Source organism: Amblyomma mixtum, chromosome 4 (assembly GCF_055824585.1).
Source record: "Amblyomma mixtum isolate Tamu chromosome 4, ASM5582458v1, whole genome shotgun sequence".
In the NCBI taxonomy this organism is placed as follows: domain Eukaryota; kingdom Metazoa; phylum Arthropoda; class Arachnida; order Ixodida; family Ixodidae; genus Amblyomma; species Amblyomma mixtum.
Genome location: NC_143015.1, coordinates 67496360 through 67508169, shown reverse-complemented (window position 1 = coordinate 67508169; position 11810 = coordinate 67496360). Strand labels below are relative to the sequence as shown.

At 45.3% G+C, this 11810-nt stretch overlaps 1 protein-coding gene across 1 annotated transcript in view; it reads left to right on the top strand.

Annotated features, from left to right (window-relative positions):
* The first annotated feature begins 1618 nt into the window (after nt 1–1618).
* Nucleotides 1619–11810, top strand: part of LOC149346749 (zinc carboxypeptidase-like) — a 28227-nt gene continuing 18035 nt past the window's right edge. The window contains exons 1-6 of the mRNA XM_089586672.1: nt 1619–1772; nt 3518–3593; nt 3759–3895; nt 5957–6047; nt 8518–8616; nt 10286–10384. Of these exons, the coding sequence (XP_089442798.1) occupies nt 1669–1772; nt 3518–3593; nt 3759–3895; nt 5957–6047; nt 8518–8616; nt 10286–10384 (606 nt within the window). The 5' untranslated portion in view covers nt 1619–1668. The remainder of the gene's footprint in view (nt 1773–3517; nt 3594–3758; nt 3896–5956; nt 6048–8517; nt 8617–10285; nt 10385–11810) is intronic.

Sequence of the window (11810 nt, the reverse complement as noted above, 5' to 3'; positions counted from 1 at the left end):
CAGTTGAAACATCGGCGAGGGTTGGGAATGTATGGTCTTACGTTAACTTTCAGATATCCTACTTCGACTGTGTCGGGCAGTGTGCTGGTGTTGAACGTCAGGATCATGTTTTTTGTGTCTATTTCCTTATTATCCTTCCGGATCTTGATTCTGTGAACATCTATCACGTCTTGGTCACTCAGACCTTCGAGCATCTCTTTTTCAGGGATGTGGACAAAGTCATTTTCGGATATAACGCCTCGGACGGTGTTCAGAGATCGGTGTGACGTCACGGAGGCAGGAATATCCCCAACAGATACAATGTTTACGAGTTTTGAGTGTTGGACGTTGTCACTTAGTTCGAGCAGTAAGTCACCGCTGGCCATTTTAGATACCTTGTAGCCAATGCCCAAGGCTTCTGTCAACACTTTGACACTAGGAAGGGGACAGGATTCTAGCTTGCTTATCTTGTACTTCATTATGGATGACATGGTATTTAGGAAAACTGAATTTTCTTTTTTGGAAAAAAACATCTGCTTCGTTCCGCCCTCTCTTGAGAGAGCGATCTGGTTTGGAAAAAGGGGGAGCCATAAAAATTCTAGTTTTGCGGTCATGGTGCCAGCCACCCACCATGGAGCCCAACAAGGGGACGGAACAGGAACTTGCGAGCAAGTCCTGCCCACGCCAGCTGTACACCTTAACTATAACCTAATATGACTCAACTCAGGGTAGTTGGTCACACACGGTTAACCCTCGCCGCCAGGAAAAAGAGGAAAAAACGAAGAAAAGAGGAGGAGACAGGAGAGTTGTAAGAAAGAGATAGGAAAGTGAAAGATAGAGGGGAGGATAGGAAAAGGCGACTGCCGATTTCCCCCGGTCGGGTCAGGCCGGAGGTGCCGTCTACAGGAAGCTGGGGCCAAAGTGGTGTGTTGCCTCCGCCGAGGGGCCTTAAAGGTCCAAACGCTCGGCATCGGCTCAACCACCAGGATCCCCTTTTCCCCGGACACGGCGATGCCACGCACGGCTAAGCGCGGATGCTCGGGTCCGTGGTGACGCATTGTTCACCATCATCCCCCTGGGGGGATGTCCCTGCGGATGATCGGGTTAACCCCGTGGTGTCGCCACTCACCAACGTCTGCATGCTGCAGACGCCTCCCTGCGGGGAAGAACAAGAGAAAACTCCAGCAAAATGATGCAACACTAGCAGCAGGTTAAGCAGGTTCCTGCTGCGTAGGACATGCTACTGCAGATTCTAGCCCGATGGTCGTTAGAAGATCGACAGAGGCAAGCCAGGGACACAATGCATTTTCACTATTAAAATGTCGCATAAGTTGCATCTAACACAACGCGTTTCAAATGCAGCAATTTAGGGCAATCAGAGAAATCCCAAGAGTGACCGTTCGTGCACACATTCACCGAAGCAGAAGAGACGAGTATCCAAGTATCCTTGCTATGCCCCAAGCTGCATGTTAGGTGGTGCCCACGTTTAGTGCTGGAAAACGGTTTAGAAAACCCAAAGGGAAGCCACGCGCAACCACTCCACGATAACAGCTCCACTGATAAGGTGAGGGATGTTGTCGCTGCCAAAGGGACTCTGCGCCTCCTCTGATAAGTAGTTGTCAGAGCAGTTGTTCGAGAGTGGAGTCCCAGAGCAGAACACCGACCCATATCGAGAACACCGCATCACATATGGAGCGCGTAAGCTTAACCGTTACCGTGACCCTCCTGGTCGCATTGAACTCCTCATCGGCGCTTCCCACTCAAGACGAGACAAGAAGAGTCGACTACACCGGGTAAGTCCTAAATTAATTGTTTTAAACATGCGTGTCCTGTGTACTGTAAGTGTATGGTGTGCTACGCTCTGCCACTAATGTCCACAAAAACAGGGCTTTGTATATGGTACCCAGCCCATATTTATCCAAGATACTGTTCGGCCTCCAAGTTCTCTCAGATGGCAATGCACTCAAGGTGGCACATGTTATTCGTAATCATCGATGAGGACGCTTTGCCCATTCTGGCGCCACTGGCAATTTGTCTTCAGAAGTCTCTCCGGGCCACAAAAGCCAGTTAGACAAGTTAGTCATGTTTTTGATACAAAACGGCAAGTGTTGTCTTCTTTTTTTTCAAAGTCTGCAAAATTTCATAAACATTTTCATGGTGGTTTCAAATTATGGCATTCTCTAGGTATCATAGGGTGAATTTCTTTTTGCAAGATTCACACGACGCTAGAACAGCCGAAAAAAAAATAATATTGCAACGAGTGACAGCATCTCTGTGCACGAGTAAGTCGAAGATCGTGCGGCCAAGCTCACGGTTTTTAAGACTTTACTGCTTGAAGACTTGCCCAGAAAAGGCTGCGAATTTGAAATGTACGTAGCTGTGTTCATAACACCTGAAACGGTTGAAAATGTTCGGCAGTGAGAGCAGTATCAACTTTGAACAGGTCAGCAGAGTTTGGTTTACGAAATGTTAACTCTGCACAAGTGAGCATATAAGAGTGTGCTATTCACGCAGTGTTGCTTTATACACCACGAAATCCTTACAAAGCTGTTTGATAAAGATTTATATAAAGGCGCACCGCTACGATAAAAACCCTGTCTATAAGTATAAAAAAACTCAAGAACAGAAGGCGAGAGCGTTGTAAACGACGAGACAACGATAAGGAGCGGCTTAAACGGACAATGTATCCAAATCCATATAATTTTCTCTAAAGGTAATTTGACAGGGTAGCACGACATTTTCCCGGAGCTAATAGATGTACTTATTGCTTAGAAAATTTCTCAACTTGTCAAGCAATGCTCAAAATAACTCCGTGATCCCCATTTTGAGGTGAATGACGGTGTATCCAAGCCTCCGAGATCATCGTAAAAACTCTTCGACGCAGCGCACTATACTTGTAAAATTGACCTGTAATGTTGACTTGAGTATTTCATTCTTTTCTGCCTTTTCTAGCTTAGAGAAGCTGAGGTTTAAGATAAAGTAACGTCTTTGTGATCGGGATGCGGTAGGTTATCAATACAAGCCAATTTCATTTGGTCTTTAGTGGGCCTTTAGTGTTTCAGCAATTTCATTAGCAACATAACCATTGAATAACTGGCAGACGCAGGTGTCCTCATATTCTTTGTTAGAAAGTAGAACCTTGAAGATTTATTCGATTTATGTATGACCGCACAATGAACAGGTCGAATAGATTCGCCGTTATCAGTGATAACACTACTGCCGGTAAACTGAAGGGCTATTGCTGGCACAAATTTTGGTAAGCATAACATTCCTCCGTGCTCTTGAGGTTGAGTGTTTTGGAATCCCATCCATTCAATATGCTGGCATTAGGGGAGTTTTCTGCGGCTATTTAACATTGTAATCCAATGTCCTTGTCATCTTAATACACACGCCCTCGTCGCACTTCAGTTTATGCCGTAGAAAAACGCTCTGTATGCATGTAATAGCGCCTTACTCAATACTTTTAGACACTTCCCGATCCACAACAGGAGGAGCTTTCAGCAGAACAGGAAGCGAAATCACTGCTCGTTCGTTTCAGGCACCGGCTGGTATCTGTGACTCCAACAACTGCGGACCACGTGGGTCTGTTATCCACTTTGGCTGATAGGCTTCGGGTGAGTGGAGAATGCTGTAATCTCGCTTTCGTATCGGCAAGGGCGGCGCACAATGCCACGCTCACTGTGAATGGCCGGCGATGTAAACATTATTATCTCGTCTGTAGCTTCTTCGGTCGCACTTACCGGCCCTCTTCCAGATTTCCGTGTTAATTTCGCCCGCAGATCGACGTCTGGCAACATGCTACCGGCGTAGGGACGCCAGCGCTCCTCCGTCTCAGACCCGAAGTGGCCGCAGAGTTCCTAGCCACCACATCCCGATCGAATCTCCATGTGACGACAACGTGCTCCAACCTGCAAGCGTAAGAGATTGTGTATACCTACAATGCTGCTGTAGGAATGTAGCCCGTCAGCCGCCTTTCTGGTGTACTTATCCGGCATAATACGTGGCTGATCATCTCAACAATTAAATCATGATCATCATCACCAACCTGACTAAGCCCACTGCAGGGCAAAGGCCTCTCCCATGTCTTTCCAATTAACCCTGTCCTTCGCCAGTTGCGGTCACTGTAACCTTGCAAACTTCCTAACCTCACCAATTCAATGGCACTAACTAAAGTATTTTCCCTACCTTGTTAAACAGATTTTATTGCTAGGGATTTCATCTTGGTTTGCCTCAACTCATAGCCAACAATTCTGGACGAAAGCATTTTTGGGTGCGAGAGAGTTTATGAACGCTATGTTTACGTATATTGTAAGATCACACTACAGGAATCCATATATCCGACGATCTTCCATCGGCAGAATTTAAATTTTTTCCTTTTGTCAAAAGCGTTCCCCGTTGGTTTTTACGGCAGTCTTAACTTCTCGATGCGAGTGATGGAAACAGTACAAACATTTTGATACATATCAGAAGGATGGTCGATTATCCTCAATATTTCCATACAGGTAGCTTACATTTTTCCAATATTCAAAATTTTTGTCAGAGAATGTTACACATGAACTTGTGTGCGCTTCCAGTCCCCGCAAAGCAGAGTATGAGAGAAAAAATCATTCGAAGATTAGGACCCAGTGGTATGAGGCCCTCGGTCCAGGGCCTCCTTTGCTTTAGCTATCCGGCTGGCACGCGTGACGAGGTTACGCTGGTCGTCCGGGGCTGTGCTAGACACGGCGGCCTCCCACTGGGAGGACGAGGAATAGGGTATGAGGAGTAGCTGAGTAGGATTTGGGGCATTCCCATGTGGAATAGCAGAGGGTGGGGTACGCACTTCAAAAAAGGGGCATTTCCAGGGTATCGTGCAGTACGAAAGGTGTGCCCAAGCGCAAGATGGGGGAAAATCTAAATTCGGCACCGCCTACTCTCGACAGAGATTCTTGTGAAGTTGCGATTGTGTTCTGCAGGAGTATCGGTAATATTGGAGTAAGTGGAAATACGATAAGAAAGCGAGGGCTTCGCTGGCTTAGATATACGAAAGAATCCAGCAGTCATATAAATCGATCTGGATTCTCTCGTGCGTACAAATTGGGCTCATAACCTTTGGCAGTACATATAAAGTAGCAAACGCCAAATAACTTAATTAAAGCAAAGCAGTTCAAGAAAACCAGAGAGAAAAGAGGCTGAAAAACGGTGTCGAGACATTTGTAATCATAGCCTTTGCTTTGTCTTATTCACTATTATCACACTGCGAATGATTACAACACGCATTGTAATCGGCAACAGCAATTGCGGCAACAGCAATTGAGAAGCAATGCCCGAAAATGTCCATGCAAACTGCGAAGAGAACAAATGCGCGCGGCACAGCGAGTTTGACCACCCAAGTGCTGCACATGTGTTATAGGTCAGTTTCGCACACAACGACCACTGCCTACAGCTCATTTTTATTCATCATCACCATCATCAGTCTGACTACGCCCACTGCAGGGCAAAGGCTTCTACCACATCTCTCCAATTAACCCTAGCTGTTCTTTGCCAGCACAACTTTCTTCAATTAACCTGAGCTGTCCTTTCCCAGCAAAAATCGCCTCATGCCCGATTAATGAAGATGGTCAATAGAAACAGCAACGTCATTCCTTCTTTCAAACATACCAAATATGCCATTCGTTCACCTTTATTTCTATCACGGTGTTTTGTTAATGCGAGTCCTTCAAGTGAATATACGTGGAACTCTCTCCTCGCTTTGTGGACAGCGTTTTGTGGTTATTATCGCTTTCGATCATCGATATCATTGGCGACGACATCTGACGTTATGAAGACGATTATGACCGCTGTTAAGAAATTCTATGGCAGCAGTCCGTTGGACCGAACAATTTGCTTGGTGATCGTACAGTTATGACAGCAGTCGCGGCAAGAAAGCAACAACAAAAGGGCACATAGGTGAAGTTCGTACGCTATACCTGTCTTTTGTCTTTCTTCTCCTTTTCAGGTTGATTGACAACGAACGCAAGGCGCTGCGTTTCACAGATTACTCGACGACGGCAACACCACGGTTCGACAAATACCTGAATTATAAAGCAGTAAGTCCAACGTACACACATCATTTTTATAACCTCTTTGGTGCCGTATGAGGCTCTACCGAAACGTCTTCATCATACTACTTCCAAAACTCTCAATGTGTCTCCTATATCAGCGTTGGGAACTATGGTTCAAAATATACAAACTAGCTGAATGTCGTTCCGCTTGCGGTGTTCAGTCCAACGCTGCTCTCTCATGTGGTTATAGTAGAGACACCCCCACCTCCCCGCTCCTGAAACTCACACCAGCGGGCCGTTTCTACGCCCTCCGGATGCATTGTCCATCGAGGTCCTCGCCATTGCGCATGCCCTCCAGTCATTTGCCCTCCTTCCCTCTCTTCAAGAGTACACAGTCTATTCAGACTCACAAGCCGCTATACACCACATACAGAAACGCACCCTAACCCCTTCTCTTCAACAGGAGGTCGAACGAGCGGTCTCCGCTTTGCAGCCTTCCATCGTTTTCCTCCGCTGGGTCCCTGGGCATTCAGGGATTGACGGCAATGAGCTGGCTCATCAGCTCGCCCGCGACACACTTTTCCGGGCACCGTTGATCCCCTGGCCCAAGCCCTCGGAGGACGGTTGGAGACTCACCCTTCGCCGCACCATAAAAGAGGTCTACCTCGAGCTCCACCTCGACAAACGCCTTTACCCTCCCCGTCATCCATCACTCACAGTGCCGGAGGCTCGCCTTCTTCGGCACGTTGAAATGAATGCAATAATCGCCCCGTCTCGCCTCTTTCTCTATCGCTATCGATCGGACCCTTGCTGTCCCAAAATCCCCTGTATCTATGCGTACCTTGCCCATTGCCTCTTCTATTGCCCGGCTGCTCAGCAGTCGGGTTCCTACCCCCCACCTTCTTTATCCATCACCACCTGGCTCGTCTGGCTTGGCGCTGAAGGGGAGGAAGAACAGCGACTTCTGGTCGCCCAGGCGGTCGATATGCTCGGCCTGTAAATTTTGGCCGAATAAACGTCTTCTACTACTACTACTACTAGTAGTAGAGACAGGATAGATGCTGGTCGCTGCTAAACAGTTCGTTGTATAACTCACAGCTGTGCCACTATCTGCCAAAATTTAAACATTGGTCTCCGGTCATGGCACGATTTTGATTTTAAATCGAGAAAGTAGTCGTCTTAAAACTATCTGAAGAAAAGAAAACGTCGCATGTGGTATGTTTCGCCTATTTTCACGTGCATAATTGGAGCTTTCTTCGCCAAAAAAATTGGGTCCAGTACAATATGCACACGAAAAATTTCTCCTTTAAGAGGCACTTCGAATGCCTAGATTCCAGAACAGTCGGTCAATAAAAGCCGAATGGTAGTCGAGTTTGGAGACTGATGTTACCTTGTGTTTAAATGTTTCAATGAAGCAGACATTCCTATTTTTGCATCGCGACCTAGGACATAGTTAAACCGCGCTGTGATATATGTAGAAAGCGTTTTTGTTTTGTTTTCGTGTACAACATTCTTGAACCAACAATTTTTAAAAATGAGTATTGAAAGGTATTGTTATCGAAATACTGAATGTAATGGTTCAATCTTCCGATGTGTAGCAAAATCTTTCTTTTAGAATATTTCCATCACTCGCATCGAGCAATTAAGCCTGGCATGTAAAACAAGGGGCAACTCTTTTGACGACAGCAAAAACGATAATAGATAAAAAATTCAGGCCTGCTGACGGGAGATGTATGGATATATTGATTTTTATAGTTAAATCTTACAACATAGAAAAAAAATTGCATTCATAAACAGGTTCCCCTACAGAAACGCCGCTGTGCAGAATTGTTAGGCTTACTTTTATTGCTTGTTTTATATTGCGTTTAGCACATTCCTGTGTATGATTCTCGTGTTTTTGATATATGATAACGTGACTCCTAAGACAGACTCGTCAATACCTCACGTTGTCTAGAGACAGGTTTTTCCCGCAGAATATTCATGTGTAAATTCATTTCAGCGTACCCAGTCAGAAACACTTAGATGAAATTGTAGGCGATGTGGCGTTAAGAAGCCACCCTCTCTAATAATCCCCCGACCCACCCTATACGCCATTCTCTGTCTTTTTAGCCCTTTTTCACTCTTCTTTCTTTACCATTAAAGAATGATTATGCTTTTTTGTGATAAATACCACATAAATACCAAAGATAAACACTCGCCAATGAGTCGCGAAAATATTAAGCGCGTTCTCCTTTTCTGCCGCGACTCGGACTCCACCAGCGCGCAATGGACAGGGTGTAGCGTGATTACCTGGACTTTGCAAAAGTGCGACAAACGATGTCCCACGCCAAGAAGCCTAGAAGTATCCTGCGAATGCGAAGCTGCTAGGAAATTCCGTGCATACGCCATACCGCAGGCGACTCCACAGGTTTCCGTAAAATGAGACTCACCAGTATTGCCCCGTGACCGGAATGTGCAGGAAACGACCTAAACGTCAAGGGCGGCAGATCTCTGACCCTAATCCCTCCCTTTCCAGTTCAAGGAAGCACTGAGGGAGTATGGGAACAAGTACGACCACGTGTCCTACACGTCCATTGGTAGGTCGTACGAAGGACGAGATCTCATCGGTGTTCACGTGAGTGAGTTCAAGAGCTGTGCTTTAATTTTCACCGGTGTTTTCTTCAGAAAGCCGTAAATACAGCCAGACAATAGACAATTTACGAATTTAAAACCCTTCATTTCTGTAAGCACGTTTTGTTCTGAAAGCCCAACAGCATAGATTTCATGCTTGGAATGATTGAACGGGCGGTGACTTGCCTGCTGAGTTTTGCGCCGGAGCGAAAAGCTAATAATAATAAATAATAAGCTAACACTACGATAAATAATTCGGTCTAAAAAGTTTTTTTTTTGAACTAGATAAGGATATCTGACATTCAGTACTGGCTTTTTTTTTCACCAGTTATGAGGCCTCACAAACCCTTCATTACAAGAAGAAACCGAGACAGCTAAGATATTTGCCACCACGGCACCTCTATCAAACTATCGAATACTCCTCAAACTCTCAAATACTCCGTGAGGAATTAATTTCATAGTTTAAATATAGGACACATGTTGTTTTTTCTTGTAAATTTTTATCTCCTGTGCAAACAAAATAAAAGTAATTTAAAGCTACATTATTCGAATGTAGGATGCGTGCTTTACTTTTTCTAGGCCCCCCTGTTCTAGCTTGCCCCGATGGTGACAGTGGCCCAGTTGCTGCTGTTGTTATTGTTGTTGATGCCGTTGTTTTCTTCAATAAATTAATGGCCCAGTTGGTGTTGGTCGAGAGACCCGCGCACTTTTCTTTCTTCACACCGTCGCTTACTGCTGCCAGTATACTAATGTAGATCGCTTTGTTTTGCCAAGAACATTTCATGTAAAATTCAGTTGCGTTTCTGGCGTTGTCCTCTCTACTCCTTCCTCTTTTGAATGAGACCTTTTTTACTCTGTTTTTTTTGCACTCATGCACCAACTGGACTATCAAGCTACGCCTTTTCCAACACTAAATTTCGTGTTTTGTCTTGTACGTCCGTTTATGTTTTACCATTTTCATAAATGCCGAGTTTAACAGCTTACGCTGTGGTTAGGGTGTAAAGTAACAGACTGATCCGACAGAGTCAGATAAATCGTTAAGAGCGCCTATCTGTAAGGTGCAAACAATACATATTCACTTAGCCGAGACTACGTAAGAAAAAGCAACATAATGCAATGGCTACTTTTTCGAAAGGTATTTTCTGCGTAATGCAAGTAGCCTGAACAACTTTATTTTTCTGAGATTGCAGAGTTACTAGAGCGAAAGCTGTATCTTCGCACTACAACTTCCAAGGTCAAGTTTGGTGCGCGTTTGACCTTGAGCCGGCGGAGCTGAGGTGTGGCAAGTGACGTCATACCACGTGACTCGCTGTGTTGTTGCGCCGCAGCTGCGCTCGCTCGGAGCCTCGCTGCTGCGGTACCACGGGACTAGCTGCTTCGCTGGCGCTCGTTCGCTCAGTCTCACCATGGATGAGGCGCGCGCTCCGGACCGACTCCGGCGCCAAACCATTTATAACCGCACTTAATAGAGCTATCGCTCTTATCACTAGGTTTACCAAGCGCCACACTTCAACTAGTTTTTTGAAAGTCTGGTAACTACTACGAAGTGCAACCGTTTTATGCACAAATAGACAGTGCAGCTCAGCGAAACAAAAAATTTTGACTTAGTGCGCTTCAACAAGTAATTTCGAGTGCTGTGCTCTAATAATGCTCGCCTGTTCAACTCGCCCCAGGTGAAGGCCAAGGAAGACCTGCCCATCGTGTTCCTGGAGTGTGGTATTCACGCGAGGGAGTGGATCGCCCATACAGCTTGTCTTTACATGATCGATCAGGCAAGTGCTGCCGCCCGTAGCCAACCTCTTCCCCACTGGGAACTGCCCACATGAAAGACTTCAAGGACAGTAACCGCGCTGATGGCTTCCATCTTTTACGCAACCCACTAGGAGTCATCGGCCACCATTCGGTCCTTACAATAAATATCGCTTATGACCGATGAGTCTCCTACCATAGCCGACTACCTATTTTAGCGAAACCGACTATAGAAGGCGGCTGCATCATAAGACAACGGTTAAGAGTCGCCCAGTTCTCATGACCGTATTTATTACCCGGAAAATGAGCTCTTCAGGCTCGTGCTCAAGACGATTTCTTACATGAGAATTCGACTGCCCGTTGAAGGCCCAGTTGTGTCTTAAGAAGAGGCGCTCGAGTTCTAGTTTCCTGTATTTCCATTTTAAAATCATGTTTGGCGCTTTCTGCAGCCTGGTCTTGAGGTCAGCTTTAGATTACATTTATTTAAACAGTAGAAATTTCAACGGCCTTGTGGGGAATTGTACTGTATCAAGTGGCTGATTCATGCTTAGCTTGCTACTGACCAGCCTTCCGCAAGGGTAGCGACGTCACAATCTGGAACTAACTTTTTAAGTTTTGTACTTGTAAGAAGAAATCGCCATAGCGTGCTCTTAAGAACGTATTGTGTTAGCGTAACGGTCAGGACTGACTGAATTGCTAAAACAATGAATACCATGAGAGTGACTTGGCAGTGCTCTTGTTTTTAATTCAGCTTCAACGTGAGATGAAACAACAATGTTAATTTAGGAAGAGATGGCATAGCTTTTTTGGGAAAGGAAATATTCTTTCTGCACAGTAAATAACTTCCCTTTGAAATAACAAGTATAGAAAAGCATTTTCCCAGAACGCAATAGATTTCGTTCCGTGCAAGGCAATAGTGCTGACGACAATGTTACCACTTATGATTATGATTGCTGTATACAAAAATGCCATGCACCACGCAAACGTTTTGGCATGCGGGACTTGATGTTTACGCGACCTCTCCAAGAGTCGCGATCAAGAGTTTGCTTCAACATCCTTCAGTTGATTTGCACGAACGACTCCTTCGGCAAATATATTACGCTTTCATGGCATCAAGGTTTTTAAAATCAAATACCCTGCTGGTGGTTTTTGTACGCTAAGCTGTGAAGAAAGCATTGAACCTTGGCAAGATTCTGGGGAGCGTCTTTGGTTTTGGAGCGGTGTCGAGTTATTCTTTTATCATCTCATTCAGCTCTCAGTCACAAAGCTGGACGGAAGTGTATTTTAGCACATTTAGTTTCAATAATAATCGAGCTTTTCTAGACTTGACCTGCCTCACTCAAACTTTACCGGCTTATACCCTGCTCAATACAGAAAAATGGTTTGTTCCTTTTTGCCGCACCAACTACGGGAATCAGATGTTACGTTTCAATATGCCCCGCTTATAAA